The sequence below is a fragment of the Crocodylus siamensis genome, chromosome 2 (assembly GCF_052110815.1).
Source record: "Crocodylus siamensis isolate JL-2025a chromosome 2, ASM5211081v1, whole genome shotgun sequence".
Lineage (NCBI taxonomy): Eukaryota > Metazoa > Chordata > Crocodylia > Crocodylidae > Crocodylus > Crocodylus siamensis.
In genome coordinates this window covers 225033400-225055648 of record NC_143396.1, presented here as the reverse complement: position 1 = coordinate 225055648, position 22249 = coordinate 225033400, and the positions used below count along the sequence as shown (strand labels likewise).

General features: G+C 45.8%; 1 protein-coding gene across 1 annotated transcript in view; it reads right to left on the bottom strand.

Moving 5' to 3' along the window:
• Positions 1-3164: 3164 nt before the first annotated feature.
• Positions 3165-22249, bottom strand: part of PLEKHD1 (pleckstrin homology and coiled-coil domain containing D1) — a 49563-nt gene continuing 30478 nt past the window's right edge. The window contains exons 6-14 of the mRNA XM_090033228.1: positions 16214-16266; positions 12486-12580; positions 10683-10776; positions 9569-9747; positions 8643-8775; positions 7373-7517; positions 6633-6782; positions 6451-6513; positions 3165-6044 (exon numbers count right to left, since the gene is read on the bottom strand). Coding sequence (XP_089889354.1) covers positions 5884-6044; positions 6451-6513; positions 6633-6782; positions 7373-7517; positions 8643-8775; positions 9569-9747; positions 10683-10776; positions 12486-12580; positions 16214-16266 — 1073 coding nt within the window. The 3' untranslated portion in view covers positions 3165-5883. The remainder of the gene's footprint in view (positions 6045-6450; positions 6514-6632; positions 6783-7372; positions 7518-8642; positions 8776-9568; positions 9748-10682; positions 10777-12485; positions 12581-16213; positions 16267-22249) is intronic.

Below are 22249 nucleotides of genomic sequence, written 5' to 3'. Positions count from 1 at the left end.
AAACTTTTTGGCAGAAAATGTTAAAAGAATGGCTCCTAGCCTGTGGTCCGCACACCAATGCATGGCCCACAAAGCCAGGGTAAGTGGCTGCAGCAGAATACTGGGACCCACACTTTTCACTTCAAAGTTGGTGAGAAGTGGGGCACGATGGTCTATGAGAAACATTGATGGTGGCAGGTGATCTAAAAATGTTTGGGAACAGCTTTTAAAACATTTTTTTAAAACCTTGGTTGATGCTATTGCTCTTTAACACTCCTTTCCCATAGCCCCTCTGAGTAACAACAGACAGTCTGAGGATCCCCAAGGGCTCTGAATTCTGCATCCACAGAACAGCTAGAATCCACAGGCTTTGACACCACCCCGAGCCTGGCTCCAACTCCAGGGGCTGGGCAAGTATAACACCGAGGCTGCAGTAGAAGTCAACTGGAAGAACTAGCGGTACTTTTCAAGCGGTTGACCTATTTTTCTACAAGCTCTGATTACCATTGTCTTGGGAGTTATAGATGATCATCCTCTGAATATAATATATAATACCCCATCATTTGCATTATCCCTTTTTAGCAGTTATTTCAGTCGCTACAGAAACGCTGTCTAGACTGGAGGGGAGTGCAGCAGCAGCATGCCTCAACCTATCCTCACATGTCAGGGCTTGAACTAGTTGTTTTGGGAAATGCTTTCTCTGCCTGCTATTGAACAGCAAGAGAAGGTGCAGGAGAGAGAACGACTAGCAAAATTTCACAGCCTTTTGTAAGGCATTGGGGTGAGAGGATCTCTGGGATGTTAACTGATATGTTCTTGTTTCACAGCGGAGAAACTTAGCACACTCAGACAATGCCAGCCAAAGATTCACACTCACCTGATGGCAGCAAGAGCAGAAAGGAATTGTATCCTATGGTCAGATTAGTATGGATTGTGGCAGGGTTCACCTTCCTCTGCAGCGGGGGTGTGGTGTTCTTCCTGGGATCTCTAGAGGGTATTTTAATAACCTTTGCAGCAGTGCATGGTGATCCTTCTGCTTCACCTGTGGCAGACCTTGCTCTGTATTGTATCAGGGTCGACTGTGGTTTTGTTAACAAGTTAGACAATAGTTTTGCATAAGAAGGTTTGGATAGGGATGATCCTGCCTCAGGCAAGAGGTTGGACTAGATGACCTCTTGAGGTACCTTCCAGCCTTCCTTCTCTATGATTCTATGGGTTGTTGTGTGTATGGGGATTGAGGGGAGGAGACCGAATCCTTTTGTACACCTACTGACCCACAATCAAGAGTGCTTTGGCTGTCACTGAATTCTGCTTTGTTCCTACTTTGCGTTAGCTTTCCCAATGAAATCCTATAATTGGGTTTTCTTCCTACTTATAAGTAGGTGTCTTTTGCTTCTGTAGCATTTGTGGGCCAAATGAGATTGGTGGCTTTCTTGAACTGGATACTTTCATTTGACATTGGAAATATGGCATATCATCTTCAAACAATGCTGCTCTAAAACTTTACTGCCTGTGGGCTTGGGCTTTTGGATGTTGGCACCTTCCTCACGGTAGCTTTCTCATCTTCCTCACCCCCTTGCATTGCTTCCAAAAGCTTGGGTATGATAACAAACAGAGTATCAGGGAGCCTTACCTATTTAATGGGACTCAGCAAAGTAGCTGGAAACCTTGCCATCGCCAGAGAATGTTGGTTAAAATTCTGCTTAATCCATTCTGGCATGTATTAATATGGATGCTGGCCTGCAGGTGGCTGTATCTTTCCAAGGGAGACAGCTTCAGCACAAGCTCCCTCAGGGTATCATTTATATTGGTGCTTACAAAACCAAGCATAATTTTCTAAAAGGGATATCAACATCTTGAAATTAATCAGGTTTACTCACGTATAGCAAAAGCATCTTTGGTTTCCCCCAGTCCCTTTGGTCTTGTTTTAACTAGATAGCTCTGTTTTGTTTGAGGCTTTAAAATGGTTTTCCTCATCAGTTTGGTGCTCTGCGTACCTGGAACAAATGGGGGTAGGTTTGGGCAGAGCCCCATGCAGGTCTGAGCCCTTTGCTGTCCATTGGGCTAATATGGGAAAACAACAGAAATACCCACTGCAAGGGTCTGTCCCCATTCACTCCCTCTGACTTTTGGCATTTCCCATGCAGGTCCAGGCAGAAAGGTCACCTCCCCTTTTCACCTTCACTAACATTTACCTGTTCCTCCTTTGCCCCATGCTGGCCTTGTCACTGCACCTTTTTGCTTCCTCTAGCTATTACTGTGGTTTTCAACCTGTGGTCTGCAGATCACCGGGGGTCCACAGACTATGTTTAAGGGGTCCACAAAAGATGACTATGATTAATCAAAAGTATGTGATGCCATGTGATTACAGTCATCAAATTCACCTCCATTCAACATTTTTTACAGGTCTGCAAATGAAAAAAAAAGGTTGAAAGCCATTGCTTTAGTACCACAGAGCTGTCTAAACAAATTCCCTCCGTGTCTTTGTTTCCTCATGCAGTTTTGCAGTAGAAACTGTCATGTTTTTACATTTTAATGTAAAATGTTTTTATGTTTAACTGTGTAATACAGTTTAAAAATTAAACTGTATGTGCCAAATGAGGAGATAACAATAGCGCCCACTCACAGAATCATAGAAGTCGGGTTGGAAGGGACCTTACAGATCTTCAAGTCCGACCCCCTGCCAGGGCAGGAGAAAAAACTGGGCTCAAATGATCCCAGCTAGGTAGGCATCAAGCCTTCTCAGAAACTGGAGAAATGTGACCCTGGAGTTAAAAGGGGAAATGCAATTAGCTAGTATAGAGTGGGGCCATATTTTCTGTTGGTTCAGTGGACAGTATTGAAAAACTGGGGGGGGTCGAGGAGTGGAGAATGCTGTCAAGTCTGACCAAAACAAAAATGTTTGGGGGCATCAGGGGTGAGAGAGGAGAAGTTTGCAATGTGAAAAGAAAGCGGATTGTATTTCATGCCTACCTGAAACACGGCATGACCCAGAATGTTTCGCTTCATTTTGCAGTGTTCTTAAGTCATTTTGCTTATCGGGTTTTCTTTTAATACAAAAATGCCACCTCAAAACAGGAAGGTAAAAAATTGCACCTTGAAAACACCAGCACAAATGAAACGAGTTGTAGAGCAGGACCACAGGGCACAATGCAGATGCCAGGGAGAGACATCTGAGCTAGTTGAGCCAGCCCTCCTCAGCAGGCTTGAGTGGGACATGGCTGAAATGGGTCTGCCATCTCCATACAGCATAGCATTGTGCCACAGAGACAAATCTTTAATGTAAATTAACAGATTACATGTGTGGACATTGGTTCCAGGTTGCTGAAGGGTTTTTCTTTTCTTTTCTTTTTTACTTTGAGTTTAATACATGTTGATTTTAACCTTAAAATACATTTTAATCCAGGATGTAGACTTGGAAGCCAAGGTGCAGGACACATAGGAGAGAAAAGCAAGTGAAAGCAGAAGGAAGGACAAAGATATATATGTGTATGCATTTCTCTCACAGATGATGTGCAGTGTCTGACTGGAGCAGTCAAATAACACAGCCACCATCACCAATTTCACAATAATGAATGAAGCCTGAGAAAATGAACAAGCTGACTTCCAAACAGGAGATGTGATAATCAGTGCTATGATGTTATAATAGGACCACACAGGAGCTCCCCCCAGAGATAATGTTACTTTATTATATAACTAATGCTGCATCATAAAGGCAGGCAAAATACAGCCATCTCCTGAGTATAACAGCTCTCTCAAACTGAAAATGTGGAGTTTGATGGCAGATTAAAGGTGTTGGATATACAAGTCAAAAAGTGATTTTTCTAACTGCCTGGATTGCAAACTCCCTCCCCAGGACCAAGCTTAGCCAGTCTCTTCTCCCCTCAACCAATACAGATTGTATATTTGGAAGTCAACTGGTGATTTTTGTTATGAAGAGGCAGGGAAGAATAGACTGCAGCTTGCTCTTCTGGAGCTATACTGGCACTGTGGGAGCCAGAATGTGTTTGCATGAGTTGAAAACATAAAGGGACCAGAACAGTCAGAGGAAGCACTTTTACAAGGTCACTTGTATGATCATATCACTTGAAGCCTTTGGTGTCAGACATTGTCACCACCTGAATCATCCCATTGCTGGGCACCAAAAATAAAATAGGTGTAGGCCATGTCCCCATGGCTTCCCTTCCAAGCTCCCTGCTCAGTTCATATCTGCTTAGAGGCACCAAGCCATGCTCCAGATTCACAGACCCTGCTGGAACTATTCTTGCTTTACCAGCCCCACACTCCTTGTGATAGCTTAAGCCTCAGTCTCCAGCCTTTCTCCTGATTTCTACCTATAAAGAGAACTTCACTGATAGGACAATTGATCTACTGGAAGGAGAAGGTGGCTAGGAGCACCAAGACCCTTCTTAGTTCACTTATGCCACCACTTTTGTAACCTTGAATGTTTCAGTGCCTCGGTTTCCCTTTCTATACAACAAGAATAACAATACTTCCCCACCTCATGTGTTTATGAAGTGTTGGGTAGTGTGCTTGTTGTATCCTGGATAACTAGCAGCCTTGTAGGGTTATTTATTTAAAGAAACTGCTACTGGCAATGGGGTCTCCACAAAACAATCCCTCTCTCTCCTTTAATTCACAGGGTAACCGCATGCTGGCTATCTCCTCTGGGCTAAGATGAATCCAGGCTTCCATGACAGCAGCAGCACGGGCCAGGATGGGAAGGCAGACCCCTCCCTTCTCAACCTGGTTATTCACAAAGGTGGAAGCTACACTGCAGAGGAACTCTTATCTAACCTACGCAAGGCAAAGCCAGTAGGTGGCTGGTATGACACTGGTGATAGCGCTCTGTGAAGCGGGAAGGAGGGAGCATTCCTCAGGTTGTACATTAGTTTAACACTGTGGTAGCAGGACTCATTGCTTGGTTCTCCTCACCTTGCTGCCTCAGTCTCAGAGGACTGTAATAAGCTACTGATCACATATGAGTGAGCTGTTAGGGGCACTGGAGAGAGGGGCACACAGGTCCTGCATCTGTCCACTTAGACCAGTGTCCATGTGTAGTTCTGTCCCTGATTCTAGTCATTGGTGTCACTATACAAAGCAGGGTCAGTGGCAGTGGCCCTTCTACTCTGTACCCACCAACAGCTGAACATGAAGTTTCAAATATGTGGATACTTCAGGAGGAGGCTCTCTCTCTCATCAGCCTAAATCTTTGGGCCACATTGGCCCCCCCACAAGGCATCCCTCAAGGTTTTGTCCATTTTGTGCCACTGCCATTTGCTTAAAAATTGTTGCACCAAGAGGTTGTTCTATGCCTGACATTATTGCACATGCTTAGTGGGCTGAGCCTGCTGCAGTCTCTAGGGAATGCACTAAATAACATCCCTCTTCACAGTGCAGAGCCAGGGATGTCCCGTCCCAGCCACAGAAAAGAAGGCAGACAGCAAATCAGCTTCATCTGACCTGCTAGGTTTGCTACCTGGACATTGGGGGAATTAAAAGTGTTTCTCAAAAGTACCTACATTTGGCAGCCAAACTAGATGGTAAAGAAGGTACTGGGGACTCTCTAGGCTAAGGTCTGTTGTTCACTGTAATACTGAGTGTGGTAGTTGGGCAGACCCTGTCCTAATGAGAACAGCTGAAGTAAACTGATGGGACTTGGACTGAATGGCAGAGAAGACCAGCTGGTCTAAAGGCAGAGAGAGAGAAAGAGATCAGCAGTGCTCAGGAATGCAAAGTAAAACTAACCACCAACCACAGGGTGTTGCACGTATCCTGCCTTGCCTTTTTCCTCACAAAGGAGCAAGCTGTCCTCCTGACCCCACTACCCGGCCATTTAGCATTTGTTGAGTTGCAGGATGTGTTGAGATCAGAAGCCCCCTCCCGATGGAAGGAGACAAGGCTTCACTTCTTGTCCCCACAGGCAGAATCTTTCTGTGACATCATGATCTGATAGAGGGTTTCCCGGAAGTGCTGGTCCTGGCTCAGCCTCTTGGCTGCTTCCTTCAGCTCCACAATGTTACCTGCTTCTGTCTGCGAGAAGACGAAGGACTGTGACTGCTTCACTGAAATGAGAGCACCACAAGCAGGTGAGAACTCACTTGTCAGCAATCCCCTAAAGCCGACCCAAGCCCAGATCAAACAAAGAACCTGTACCAAGTAACTGCAATGAAATCATTATGTCCCTGATCTATGGGACATCCAATTACAGTTGGGAGCACGTGGACCCATGCCACTGTCTGCCGACAGGGGAAAGAATGAGGGTAGGGAACGATACATGTGCCTTTTGCTGCTGTCAGACTGCAAAAGTGCCCTTGAAGTAAGGTTTCCAATGGGACAGCAGTTCACATGGACTCAGCTGCAGGAGCGAATTCCCCCCAGTGCTCATGCAGAGTGCTACTGGCAACGAAGGGGTTAACACAAGTTTCCTCATACACACAATGTGAACGAATTAAGATGGAGGTTTCTTACCTTCTCTGCGGACAGAGGAGCCCCACATTTCTCTGCCTGCAGCCCCTTGTGAGGGCAACAGCGCTGCAAGGGGACAGAAAACACGAATCATTTGTGGAGGCCACTCCTCACCTATCCCACTACCCCCACCCCACATCCCAGCTCCTCAGAGTTTAAGTGGGGAGATGGAGCCCAACACCTACAGTCGTTCCATGAAGCACTGGCCCTCCGGCGGTGAAAGCGGCAGCTTTTTATTCGGCGGGTGGCAGCCCTGTGAATGTACACGGAGTTCTTCATGATCATGGGCATCTTGGCTTCCAGCTCGGCGCTCCGGATGCACTCCTCAAAGAACTCTGGGGAGGAGACAGCCCAGGGGACACACAAGGCCCTGGTCAGCCTGACCCATGTGACAGACTTGACACCGAGGGCATGATCCTGTTGAGATCAGTTTGCACTCCTGAGGGATTGGATCAAGCGCATCTGGATACTGTGCCCTTCTGTTGCACCTTTTAGATTAGGAACTCAGAGAATCTGACAAACACTAATTCATGAAGCCCCACAACGTCCTTTTGGGGGTAGCAGTAGCTTCCATTCACCACTGATCTAAGCTGGATTTGCGCTGCTGAAATGAAGGCAGCAGATCCCACTACCAATCCTACATGAGCCATCCACTCCTCCTCAACTGCTGTTCCTCTGGCGTCAACAACCTCTCTGTATCACCATCTAAATCAGGGCTGTCCAACTTCTGAGTGGCCAGAGGCTGTAGGCGCTCCAGCCACATACCACACGAGGATGATGCATGATCCCTAGGCCACATGCTTTGTTCACTAGAAACCACCTTGCTTAGTTTGTGTTCTTTGGCCTGGGGGCATAGGGCTTGTGGCGATAGCTCCTCTTGCAGAGCATATTCACCAGTAGGAGGGGTGAAGGAATAGTGACTTACTTTTCAAATTGCTGACATCAGCTTTCATTTTCTCTTCCTTCTCCTTGTTGCGATCAACAGAATTTAAGCCTTGCTCCAAGCTCTGAAGGGCTTCTTCAGCCTCCCCTAATCTTCTCTCTAGATCCATACGTACCTTTACTTCAGCCTGGGGAAGGAGGAATGAGGAACACCAAAAAAAACCTAGTTAAGCAACTGTCCCACTGCTGCTGACTCTCAGAAGTTGTAAGGAACCTAAGCAAATGGTTTTATAGATGGAGAAAGGGCCAGGATAAGGACAGCCAGTATAGACAAGGTAAGAAACCAAAATCCCAATAAAACAGCCCCCAAAAACTGAACACTGAGTCAATGTGAATAGGGAAGTGCTTTAAAGTGATCACAGCTCTAGGTCTGAAATGGAAGTGCATCACTTTCTCAAACTGAACCCAAACCTAAGGTTCAGAAGTGCTTGGAGGATGGTCTCTTACTCTGGTTTTCCAATTTCAGAACTGCCCCCACCTTCTGGAGTCTGTTTGGAATCAGATGGTTGGTATACCCCAGAAAGTACTTGTGGCAGATCTACCCCAGAAAGTACTTGTGGCAGATTTACCCCAGATAGTACTTGTGGCAGATGAACAGGAAATACATGGGACTTCCTGGAGAAAAAAAAACAACAACAACAAAACTAACCCTGTCCTTTCTAACTGAATGTTCCTGAGCTGAGGTCAGGGTATAACAATTCAGATTGAGCACTTATCCAGACTGATTCTCCAGGGCCCTTGAGGTTCAGCCATCACGAAAAGATGGAGAGAGATCCCTTTTCCTCTGCCCTTTGGCTAATATCAGATGCTCTATCAAGGGTGGCATCCTGTCTTTCTGGAAGGGACAGTCTCATAGTCTAATAAATCAAAGGTTTCCAAAACTGTGCTGCCCGCTCCATTTATTGCAATATTCTTGAAGTGGAGCAGCCAAGAGCACTCCTATAATTCATATGGTACTTTTCAGAGGCAGCACAGGCTTCCTATTCTGCCCTGAACAAGGTCCTGCACAAAGTATCTGATTGTAGAGGCAGAGCAGTCTCAGGGCATGGTCATGCCTGCTAGAATAAACCTTGCTGGTAGATCAGAAACTAAGCCTAATGATTTATGGGGCATGGTATAAGTTTCCTCCAGCCACTACTGCTTTTACCTATAGAGTGGGAGAGAGTCTAATGGTAGGGAGGACAGTGAAGAGGGGTGGAAGAGGCAGTAGATTGCAAGGTAGGGGTAGAGTCAGTGGACCACATGCACAGTACCTTGAGGTCTCTTTCTGTTTGCAGCTTCTCTGCAGTCAGCTCTGAGAGTGAATTCTGCAGTGCCTGTGACTGAGAAGAGTAAAACTCCCGCTCCTGCTCCAGGGCTTGGGACCGCTCCTCATTCTCCTTCATCCTGCCACGCAGAATGCCACATCAACATTAGGGAAGGCCTGTCCCCCACAAGCTCAACTCATAGGAAGGAAGGAAGGAACTGAATCTTGGTGGAAAGCTGCTCTTGCAAACACAGTTGGCCTCTGTTGGAGATGCACATATTTCACTTTGGGGCATTCCCTTGGCACTTCAATTCTACTTTTTAAACAGGCAAGTGCAGCACTTGAACAGGACCCCTGAGGTCTGGAGGGTTAATATTCTTTATCCATAGAACACATGCAACAGTAGCATGGGATTCCTGTTTACTGCTAGGCCCTCATGCCTTCACCCAGCTCTGAAAGAAACAACTTTAGACATTAAAGGAGTTCAGCTAGGTCCAGTCACAACTTGACTCTGCAGACTGCAGAAAGGGAGAGACATCTGCAATATGAACATTTGACCAGTGGGAATTAGATGGCCACCAAGGTCATTTGATACTGGCAATCACAAAGCAATGCCATCCCAGGGTCACCATTTTTCATCACCCCTGACCCAAACTGAATTTGAACCAGTTGCCCAAGTAGCGCTCTACTGCCTTCAGCCAGAACCCAGGAGTGGAATCTACCAGAGATCTAGCCATGCTGTCTAGGTTGTTGGCCTGAAGAAAATGGACATCGGGTCAACATGAACGGGGAAGTACTTATTGTGGTTCTAGGTCTGAAAATAGGTTCCAGCGGCTCTTCTTGGCATCACACTTCTTCTGCAAGGGCTAGATTAGCCCCTTCCTTCTCTGACATTCTGCAAGAGCCTTTTACCACCATCACTCTCATCCTCACCTCCTCTCTGCTAGGAGTTTCTCCTCCAGAAGCTGATGCATCTTCTCCTCAATCTGGCGGAGGTTGCTGTGCAGACCCCAGCTGGGGTTTTGCTGCTTGCTAATGTTGGGGAGAGGCTGAAGCTTGTTTTCATTCTCTTTCAACAACTCCAGAGTTCTTTGCTTTTCCACAGAAAGCTCCTTGGGAAGGAGTAGGAACAGATCATGTTAGTTCCAGCCAGGTCTCCAGCTTCCAAATATTGCTGTTCTTTTGCTAGACACCTTTCTGCTTGCCTTTTCTCAAAAGTTTCCTTGTTGCCCTTCCTTCCTTCCTTCTGTTGTCTACCTCCTTTCCTTACCCAGCTAAACTCTGTGTTCCCCTTCTCAGCTGCAACTCCGGGGTCAATAAGCACCATAGTGCTCTCTCTTTCCGCCTGGCATAGGAAAGATCCACACTCAGAATGTTTGCCTTATGGTCAAACTGAACTCAAACCACCCAGCAGTGAGCTGAAGAGATAAAGCAAAGCAAGATGGCCCTGCTTTATGGAAAAGCCACATAGAATCACAGAGATTAAACCAATAGATTTCTTTAGTAATTACTCTAAAATCCATTAGAATGGAATACAAAACTAGATTCTTTTACCATATGTTTTGGACCACCCTGCAAAATTCAGTACAAAATTATGAGTCAGATTCTGGCTGCAGCTGACAGTGTCTGGGAAGGGGTAGAGAAAGAAGAGCTCCTCAGAAGGCATAAAACTCATGTAGTCATCCTTTTAGCCCTTTGTGGGATTGGGGTCATGAGAGGTGAAGGCAGAATGCGACAGAGCTCTGCTTTACTCCACAAATTCTCTGCCAGTGTATGATTCTTCACAGAACCATACTCAGTGGTGGCTCTGATTTATACCAGGGTTAGGGTCAAGGCAGTGGCAGCCTTCAGTGGCCCCCTGACAGCTTCCTCCCTGCCCTGAAGGGATACATCCATATATCCTGACTAAAGAATAACAGGATGGATCATTGCCATTGCAGATGGATTTCATTCTCTATTGCACTCTAAAAGCTTTCAGAATAATTTCTATGGGACACTCATCTAATTGCTGTTCTGTTCAATAGGACTTTGCCCAAAAAGCACTCACCTCCAGTGTTTTCTGCAAGGACTCTGTCAAGCTTCGCAGATCCTTCTTCTCTTCCTCCACACCCTTGAGAGACCGGGCTGTCAGCTCTAGCTCCCTAAGGTGAAACAATGGTAACATACTTTTGTGCGTTTCCAATGTCAGACATTGCACTCACAACTGGAGGCTATAGATTTTAGGGCCATTAATATAAGACACTGTACTGCTAGTTTGTAAAGGATACCATCAAAAAGTGGAAATGCCAGGTGTATACTTTGACGGGAGAATGTTAGATATGTTATGTCTTAAATACATTAAAAATTGCTAATAATGATTAGCTCCTTCTGGCCCTTTAAATGAGTGCGGGGGTGGAGTGGGGTAGGGAAATCAGTCTGTTTGCTGTGGGGACATAACCACAGTTACCAGCTAGAATTTGCTGAAAAATCTCTGGTGGAACAGTTTGTCAAAAATGCATTTTTGCAAAATCACATCGATTTTGCCAAAATTCAATTTCAGAGTAAAAAAACAACAGTAACAAAGCTGAAACATCCCATGGTGACAGAATAGAAACAAAACAGATTTCTCCTTCCTAAGACACTTTCAATTATTTTTTTCAAATTTTTTTTACTTTTCATTACATTATATAGTACGGAGCTCCCCAAACGGTGCCTGACAGGCTGCATGCAACCCATGAGAGGTTAACTTGCAGCCCCTGGGCTCCCATTCAGCTGCTATTGCCTACAGCAGCAGCCAGGCTCTCCAGGTTCCTCTTCCCTCCTCCAGCTTTCTACTCCTTCCCCAACAGCCCACGGCACCTGTATAGTGCACCTGTATAGTGCTGTGCAGTCAAAGAAGAGTACCCATGCAGTGTAGGGCCTGCAGCGTATGCTGATGCAGCCCATGTGATGTGTGGCCTACAGCTGCTTAGTTGGATGGCCCCAGTACAGCATATAGAATACTGCACTGCTCTACCGGTGACCACACAACATTTTTTCAGCCTGTGGCTAAGGTGTAGCTGAATCAAGAAGGCGGGTCTTGTTTCTCAGCAGCTGTTTTGGGGTCACCACAGGAACTTTATAAACACTCTATGGCTCAATTGACAACTCTCCTGTAGAAAATAAGACGATCCTCCATCAGTCCCTGAACGCAGCATGTGAAATAGGAGGCTACCATGTGGAACCTCAGATCAGAAGTACTACTGGATGCTTGGACAAGCCAGAGATAGCCTCCTCTCACCTCCAGCTGAAGTGAAGAATCCCCGTTGCAATGACAGTGGTTCTCTTTGGGTTTGCTTAAGCAAACTCCCCTTGGTCCTGTCAGCTTTTTGTGGGCATTAAACAACCCATGGCCAGTTTTGCAAAAATAAAAACAGGCCCTGGTGTCCTTCATCACTCTTTTGGTAACTTGGTAAAAAGGTCCCCTTTCCACTGCTGTGATATGCCACTTCTCTTCCCAGTCTGACACCTGGACATTGCCTTGCTGATAAAATTGACACTTTTAGGAACCAAACCAATCCAGAGCATCACTCTACCAAGAGATGTAGTCTACATGTGCCAGAAACAAACATGCTCTCACATGCCAGGACTGTAAATACTTGAAAGGGAAAAGATGGCCCTACTCAAGAGTATATGCTTACACCTGTGGCCATCCGCATGGCACTGATGGACACTGTGTGATCCTCATGCTGCCATTCTACTTATACTCTTCTAAATCAAGCAGGTGAGGGCCAGAACGGAAGTGCAACTGAGGCTGCTTGCCCTCCCCCGGCAGAGGGGGCCAGCCCTCTCACTCCTCTGCCTGGTTTTCTCCCTGGCTGGACCTCATTACCGTTTAATCTGGTCTTGCTCCAACCGTAGCTCCTGTACCACTTCTTCAAACTGCTGCTTTTCTGCCTCCAGCACCTGGTTAAGACGCTCCAACTCCTGACAGGCAAGAGGAAGATATAAGTGCACTGCTTAACATTTAGTAACCTGCATCATGTTTTATTTGAACTGCTCTTGGAGAAACATGACCTCCTTTACTTAGACTTCTCCTTAGCCCTTATGGAGGCTAATAACATACCCAAAGCAGCAACAGCACGAAATACACAGTTAGGCATTTGCACTGTTTATCTAGCCAAAGGATGTTTAGCCATCACTGCTGTCTGTGCTCAATGATAAACAATATGTCACTTCTCTTCCCAATCTGGATGAAGCAATGACACCTGGTCAAAATGGCTGTGTTTTATCCCACCTGTGTTCCTTTTATACAGGGGCATGTGACTATACCATACAGAAAAAGACTTCTTTGCATTTCAACTTAGACTGTACTGGACCTAACCAAAAGATGGTGCTCCCACAGCAGCCTCATGAATATCCTTCAATCTTGCTTGAACCAGACAACATATTCCATTATGAATCTGTATCTATACAGCAGATGTATGATTCAAACATGTATGCTTTCTGAAACTTGGCTGCAAAGCTCTGCAGACCCTTAGAACATCAGACAGGTAAACTCATGCAGATCATATGTACATTCGTTCTTTACTAATGGACACCTAGAAACTCCCCTTTGTCCTGTCAGCTCTTTAAACATTACACAACCCATGGCTAGCTTTGCAAAAAGAGAGACAGACCCCAGTGTCCTTCATCACGCTTTTAGTAACATGGTAAAAAGGTCCCCCTTTCAACTGTTATGAGATGTGTAGCAGACCTACTAACCAGCCTCTCCAAAATAAGCCAAAGGGAACAATAGGAGCATTGTAAAAGGAGCATTATACATCTACCGTAATTAAAATGGGATCAGAGGAGGAGAAAGTTGAGGCACTGTGGGTTAGGATACATGGAGGTCGAGGGGAAAGGGACTTGGTGGTGGGGGTCTGCTACAGACCACCCCACCAAGAGGAAAAGCCAGACATGGAATTCTTGAGGCAGCTCTGAGAGGCCGTACAGTCTAGGGACGTGGCTGTCATGGGGGACCTAAACTACCCTGATATCTGCTGGGAGGAGCAGTCAGCCAAATCCAACTGTTCACGTAGGTTCTTAACCTGCATGCAGGACCTTCACCTGATGCAGGACAGTATCCAGTTCCACTAGAGGGAATGCCTTACTGGACTTGGTGTTGGCTACGGGAGACAACCTGGAAGAGGAGCTGCAGATTTGTGGTCACCTTGGGGACAGTGACCACCAATCAATCAAATTCACCATACGGTATAGGGTGGGTAAGATAACTAGCAGGGTGGAAGTGCTTGATTTTACAAATTTATTAGAGGGATGCAGCAAGGGATTGGAGATGCTCTGTTCACCAGGGTGCCTCTTGGGGTAACAAGGAACAATGGTCACAAACTGACAGAGAGCAGATTTAAGCTAGATATCAAAGAAAACCTCTTCATGGTAAGGGTGGACAAATTTGGAATGGGCTTCCAAGGGTGGTGGTGCTCTCCCCTACCTTTTTAGAGAAGGCTGGATAGGCATCTGGCTGAGGTCATCTGACCCCAGCACTCTTTCCTGCCTAGGTCAGACTCAATGATCTGTTGAGGTCCCTTCCAACCCTAGCATCTATGAATCTATGAAGAGATTGGCCCTAGAGGACAAAGAATTGGGCCATCCGCTTTTGAAGGTGCTAGAGGGAGTAGAAGTTCCCTGACCCACCCCCACTGTCAGGACCCTAACTGGCAGCCCAGCCTGGACTAGCTGTCCAGTTGGCCAAACCTGCCAAAGATTGTGATTGACAGCCCCACCCTGGCTGATGAACCAGCTGGCCACTGTTGGGGCCTCCGGGTTGGCTGCTGGGGAAATCAGTCTCTCTATTTAAGTCCACCTGTAGCTGCAGACTATTCAGCAGTTCCACCCTGGATCTTGTGCTCTGTGTTTTGTTCTGGCTTCTGATGCTGCTGGGCTTCACTTCTGGACTCTGGGGGTGTTGACAGACATGCAGGTCCCCACTCTAACTCATGGCACTTCACATGAAGGACTATGAGTTAGAGAGATTCCCCCCCACCCCCACCCCCAACCCAACAGGTAGTTGGCTATTGGAAGTAGAAAATTGAGCTCCACTTTGGACCTGATCCAATAGAGAAGACTGCCTCTCTCTCCTAGCCCCCTTCCTCTGCAGGTCCAGTACTGTCTGCAGGAAGGGAGGGGGAGGGAGCTGCAGGTTGGGGTTTGCCAGACCTGAGTTGGAGGAGGCTGGCGAGGGGCTGCAAAGTGAGGGGTGGGGGCTCCAATCTACCCACCCCTACTCCAGTTCAGGCCAGGCAAACCCCAACCCACAACTCGCTCCCCCTCCCTTGCTTCCTGCAGACAGCACCAGGGGTCGGACTGAGCTGCATCAGCCCAGGCCCAATCATGTTGACAGACCGACCCTAGAGAACAGAAGTTCCCTAAGATGCTCTACTTCAGAGTACCTTCATTTTATTCCCTCGATTAAACTAGAGTTAACTTGTCATGCGATCAGCCACTTCGGAGTACCTTCATTTGATTCCCTCGATTAAACTAGAGTTAACTTGTCATGCAATCAGCCACTTCTAAAGCACTCTGCAGCCACATATGTGTCACAGCATGGCTGTAAAGTGCTTTCAGGCAGGTGGTCACACAACACTTGTCAGCTTTGGTAACTTGGCCCCCAAAGCAGCCTCTACCTCTGGAATTCCCCCTCAGATTTGGTAGTTTGGACTGTAGCTCCTGTACCCCCTGTGTGGCTCTGGGTCATAGTATCATAGTACTTAGGGTCAGAAAGGACCTAAACAAATCATCAGGTCAGCCAGCTTCTGCCTTCAGCTTTCCCCTAGTAGCCAGCCTATTAGGACAAGATGCCTGCACAACCTGGTCCCTACACCTGTCTCAAGGAGGTATCAGCAGGTGGGAGGAGAGCCTAGCCTATTGTGCAAGAGTCTTGTTGTACTGCAATCAGGGCAAGCAGACGCTCAAGATGCATGCAATTTGGATGAGTGTTCTACATATCCGAATTTTTGGGTAGTTATTTGAACTGAACCCAAACCTTTGGAGCTTCTCTCCTAACTACCTGTCTCCCTCCATTGATAACTTCAAGGAGTGTGGGTACTGCAGCTCAAGACTAAGGGGTGCTGGCAAGTCTAAGGCAGGGCTGGGGAGAGAAAGATGCCTAACAAGTCTTACCAGAACACCTCTATATTCTCCTATATAACAGCTGAAACACCAGCAGATGTTCCAGCTCTGCTGACTACACCCCAGTCCTGACCTACAGCCACTCCTACTCCAGGCTGCATGTCAAATGGGTGTCAGAATTCCCTGGCACAGTTACTTTCAACCTGAAGCCATTGTTCCTTAAATGTGACTGGCTTCCTAGCATCATGGAAGGGGGGGCCTAGTGGTATAAGGAGAGATACATCAATAAAGGTGGGCAGACCCTAGTGTTGGCCCCCATCTCTCTGATACGGCCATCATTTCAAGGAAGATTTAGAGACTGGTGATTAACTGACTATTCCCTGGCTTACCTCAACCTCCTCAAATGAACCAATTTTCCCAAATTCTAGTTTCTTTGCTCTGCAAGGTGAAGGAAGGGGGCCCATTTGATTGGTTTTTGGAATGAGCACCCACCTCTTTCTGTTCCCTTTGCAAACACAGCTCCTCTGTCTCTTCCATCAACTTATCTGCAAATAAATACAAACACACAGGCCAAATGCAAGAAAAAAAGAAAAACAATCTCTATTCAGTGTGGTATTTCTGAGCCAGGGCACAGATTGCATGAAGTTTGAAAATGAAGATTCCTTTAATGTATTATATATATCTGCCTGGGAGTATACCAAGGTCAGAGTAACATAATGGGATTTTCTTTTAACATTTTTCTGCCAAATACTTCATGAACGAACACTAGTGATACTTTGCACTCCTGTTGCTGTCCCCTCCCATGGTTTGTACAGCTTGCTAACAAAGAAATCCTCATCTGGGGCAGAAACATATCATTACCTCTGCTTTGCAGATGGGGAAGTGGGGGCACCAGAAGGCTAAGTGACCTGCCCAAGACTAAACACAGAGAGTGGCAGCACCAGACCTCAGATGTCCTGATTCCCTGTCACCCCAACTAGCAGGCCACATCCGCTCCTTACACTAGCAATAGACATTAGGGTCATGACTTTAAACCACCTGCTTTTACTGCTGGCTGCCCCTTGCCTCATCTTGCCTTCATCAGCTCACTGCTGTGCTAACCCCATCCCTTTTTTCACCCAAACCTTTTCTTCCCTAATTAACTGTTGTCTCATACATGTTGAATGCCCACTGCTTGTTGCTGCTATGGTTGCAACCAGCTGTCCAGGTGGGTGATAATAATTGTGCCTTAATGCACTGTCATCCTTATGGGGTGATGTGCTCTCTCTGTTGGCTTAGCCAGCCTGAAGAAACAGTGCTTTCCAATCCTCTTGGTGTGATGCCACAAGTAAGATTGGTTTCTTTTGTCTTAAAAAGCTTAAAGCCTCAGAGGAATTCATGTGAGAAATCGGATCACCTAGCCATCTTTCCTAACTGGGAGGTCTCCACCCAAAAGTTCTTATTCTGAAAAGCTCCTATTTAACTTGTTACAAAGTCTATCCCAAGGGCTACTACATATGCTGGAATTAACACTTAGCGCATCAGTGGATAAAGCATTGGATTGGAACTCAGGAGACCTGGGTTCAAATCCCAACTCTGTCAATGGCCCGATGCATGATCTTGGTCAAGTCACTTCTCTCAGTGCTTCTGTTTCTCCATCTGTAAAAGAGGAATAATGATATTGACCTCCTGTCAAAGACCTGCTTATGAAAAGTGTTGTACTAGAGCCAGGCATTATTATACACACTGGGGTCCCGATCACTCCAGGAATACAAATAATATTACTATAGTCTTTCTGAGAAGCTCTGCTCCACTTCCTTCCCTTTGCCTTCCCCTCCAGAAAGCAATAACCCCTTAGTGCTAGAAGTTGCACCCAAAGCTGTCTTCCCATTCCATGCAAAAGTGGTGACTACACCCTGCCAGATGGTGCTGTTGGCTATGTGTCCATTCTTCTCTGTCCTTCAAATCCTGCCCCTTCTTGGGGCACTGCCTGACTTCTGGATACAACCCTCCAAACTCTGTTGCATCCCATCCTGAAGGAGAAGGCTGGACACCAAAGGTGAGTCCTGAAGATGAGAGATGAGGATAGGAAATTTTGCAGCATTTGCTTCTCCTCATAGCTCTGATCTGATCTCTTTGTGGCCAGAAACTTTCCACAATGTCAAAACTTTCCATAGTGATAAGACACAGATCACAAAACATGAGGTTAATAAGAAAAGTGTCTCAGCACTACAAAGTAACAGCTGTCAAAGAGAAGTGACCAGGTGTGACAATATTTGAACAACCTTGCCATGGACAGAGAGCCCATGATATAGTTGCTAGTTAATAGGGAAGGTGTCTCCTCCCTTATGCCTGGCTGCATTCTGGGAACAGACTGTACATTCTTATTCTGCTCTGATGGTTGCAGAGGGGATGTTTGGGCACTAGTGGGGGAAACCTGGAAGAAGAATGGATGTTTTCTTTAAGATCATATCACACTGACCTAAGGAGAATACAGATCTACCACATTCTGATAGTCTCCCTTCCCCACAAATCTTTACTGGCTTTCTAAAAAATCTGATAATGCTATTATATTACATGAGATGGGCTAGGGGAATAAATTGAAAAAGAATGACATGGGGATTTAGAAATATCCTACAGAAGGGTCTAACATCTCTATCAATTACACAAAAAGATAGCAGTAAAAGATACCCACAAAAATCTTCCTTTTCCCATATTTCCTGGTCCCATCCCTGCCACAATATTCCAATTTATGTCTAATGTAATCCTAGGCATTAAAGCAATAACACAAACAGGGATATTATGGGACCTTGAGACTTGTCCTTTAGAGTCTTGACATAAGTGACATTAGGCCTGAGGCTTATTAAGCCCTTGACATGAGTAAATAACCTATATAGTTATGAAAATCCTGAGCCAAACACCATAGGCATGTGTGCAAAATGGATATTTGGGAAGTGAAGGAGATAATAACTGGAAAAAAATAAACCACAGTTGATTGTAAATTATAACAATGTGAAGTAAATAGGGCTGTGCAAAACTCCGGTCCCCGATTCAATTTGGCAGAGATTTGGCCTGATTTGGTGGCCGAATTTCTGAATCCAAATCAAATCAGAAGACCCTTTAATCTCTCAGAATCAAATTGGAACCCTCCAAATCAACATAGAGAGATTCAGAATGATTTGGCGATTCAGACACAGACACAGCTTTAAATGTTGTTTCTACATACCTCAAGGTAGCAGGCAGCTTGTGAATGCTGCAATGCTGGGGTGCATGGTGTGTCCCACAGAAGTGCGAGGGGCTCCCCAGCATGCTCAGCAGCAGATCTGGAAGTGGACCAGTCCACTTCCGGGTCCACTGGGGAGCATGTGGGGCACCCCCCCAAGCGACTGGTACCTCCTGGGTCTGGGGGGGGGGTACCTGGGGTTCCCCCATGGCTGATCACTGAGTCGGCGGGGGGGGCCACCAGTGTGATCCCCAGCAGACCCAAAAGTGGCCTGGAAGTACTTTCGGTCCACTTCCAGGTTCACTGCCAAGCACGCGGCGGGGGGGAGGGGGAGGGACATACTCCCGTGGGATGGTTCATCTGTCCCAGCATCACAGAGTTCACGAGCCCCACTGCTACCTCAAGGAACGTAGAAAAAACATTTAAAGCTGTGTCTATGGCCAAAACTAATTGAATCATTGTCCCCGATTCAGGCCAAATCCAAATCTAATAGGGCCAAATTCACACATCCCTATAAGCAAACAGATAATTCACTTATGAAAAAGCAGAAACCCCCAAGAAAGTGGGGTTCAGAAGGTTAAATAAGGAAAAGACCCAATCCCAAGTTCAAATGTATATAATATGAAGTAGCTATAATGCTCTGTAAATGATGTTTCCTGGTCATAGTGCCACCAAGAAAGGAAAATCAGAATGATAGCCATTTACTATCTCACCTGCTTTGGCTTTCCAGCAAAAGACTAAGTGAGAAACATGAATACTGGTCATTTTGCATCTCCTTCATTAGATCTCAAATGTGCTCTTTTATTTGGACTTGTGAATAAATCTGTGTTATATTAACCTCTTTCACTTTTGTGAGTCTTTGGGGTCCTCAATCAGTAATGATATCTATGTTAGCTGCCGAGAGACAAAGCTTATTAAACAAACCTGGATACTAAATAACTGATTAATATTAATAGCTACATCCCACCAAGTCAGTTCTGGGTAATTCTATGAAAGCTGCAAAATAGACCTGTGTGAGTAGGCAGCTATTCGATCCGGCTTCAGATCCGGCCACTTCAGATGTCATGGATCCGATCCAGAGCTCCGGACCAGGTTCCTGCTTCGATCTGGTGGCTTCGGAGCCACCTTGGAGATTCGGACATAGGGTATAATGGGGAGTCAGTTAAATATCTATAACTGTGTTGTTTTTGTCTGATTTGGATGAAACTTGCAGGGGTGGTAGCCTCTGCTGAGAGCATGAAGCTTGCCAGCTTTCAAGAAGATTGGTGCAGGGGTTCAGGGAGGGGAACTGCACCCCAAATTCTTGAAAGCAAAACTCATGTCACGTCTCTGTGTTATGCCACAGGGGGTTGTGCAACTGACTGTGTCTGTCTTGGGGCAGTTGATTGTCTTGATTATTTTCTCTCCTTAGTCTGTGATTTTGTAGGTGTTAATCCATGCTCGTTAACTCATTATGTAGTAGCTAGGTACTGTGTATTGAGCTGGTCTCTGAGTGAATCATGATTAATTGGTAACTGGTAAGAGTAGCTTAGCAGCCAGACCTGCAGTAGTAGTTCTCCCCTCCACCTCGCGCTCCCCTCGCCCCCTCCCCCCCATGCCCCGGGACAAACAGTTGCATAAACACCATTTCACGAGTTTTGCCTGTCAGCAGCTAAAGGTGCAGGGCCCCAGAACCCAGAAACCCTGCACCTATCTCCTTGACAGCTAGCAGGCTCTGTGGCCTGAGCAGGAGACACCACCCCTGCAGTTTTCAGCCCACTGCAGCTTAACACACACAGGGTCATCTATGTCATGAGTTTTGCTTGTCAGCAGCTTGAGGTGCAGTTCCCCTCAAACCCCTGCACCTATCACCTTGAAACTTGGCAGGCTTTGTGGCCTCACCAGGGGCCACAACCCCTGCAGTTTTCAACCCCCTGTGGTGAAGAATTTGAGGTGCAGTTCCCCCCAAACCCCTGCACCAATCTTCTTGAAACTTGGCAGGCTTCATACTCTCAGCAGAGGCTAGTACCCCTGCAAATTTCATCCAAATTGGATGAAAAACCCACAAAGTTATAGGTATTTCATTGATTCCCCATTATACCCTATGGCCAGATCTCCGAAGCAGCTCCAAAGCAGTTTGGAAGCTCAAAACAGCTTCAGAAAGCCTAACGAAGCTAGCGCTTCAATCTGGACATGCTGCTTCGGATGCCAAAGTGTCCAAAGCTTGTCTGGACCTGAAGCATGGTCCAAAGCATTGCACAGCCCTACTGCAAAGCAAGGCCAAGGGCTTAGAGCAGGGAGATGGGATCCAATCCCAGCTGTGGCTCAAGTCCATAGATTTGTACTGTGGCCTGGCCTACATAACTAGGACTGGTTGAAAATTAAAATATATGTTTTGCTAGGTTGAAATATATAATTATCTCTTTCATAAAATACATTTGTGTGTGTGAAAACATTTAATGAGAAAACTTGCTTTTTTAAATCAATTGGTGAATTTTGGTACAATACTTTTCATCAGCATTACTGCAACTTTTATAAAAATAGTTGTTGAACATTTCTGTTTATATTCTAATAAAAATGCTGACAAAAATATGAAATGGAAATAAAACTGACATCCAATGTATAAAAGTTATACATACACACAAAATATAGAAACAAATCAAATTGAACAATGCTGATGAAAAGTATTGTACCAAAATTCACCAACTAACTTAAAAAGGCAATAGTTTTCTATTACAACATTCTTTGGGAGGGGGCTGGTGTTTGTGGGGGGGAGGGGGTTGGTGGGTTGTTTTTTTTTGAAGAGCTAGGTTTTAAATGAAAAGAGTTTTTCATTCAAAACATCTCAACCAGTTCTACAAGTTACCCCTTTATGGATCCCATGTATTACTTATTCCCACATATAAAACAGCAGTGATAATACTTCCTTTTCTTATACATGAGCTGTAAGCTTTCACTCTTTCAGCAGATAACATAAATGGCTTTATGCTCTTCAGACTGAACAGCTCTTGTTATGGTTATTCCTTTAAATCCCACCCTAAGGACTGCATAATTCAGATAGGGTTTCAAAAGTTTGTGAGTATCTACAGCCTTCAGAGCTCTGCCTGTGGTAGCTCTGTGAGGCAGGTCAAAGAATGGGGGAGCAGATTAAGGACATTATAGAGAAATAAAGGATGGCAGAGCCATAAAATACATCAACTGCTCTACAGTAGCTCCTTGTGTGGATACTCTGTGCTGTGGTATGTGAAAGCTAGTCCATGATAGTTACTTCTCTCTCACTAAAAGATGAGCTAGATGCCTTAGGTTCCATTAAAAATGGAGTATGAGCATGCACACACCAACAGTGA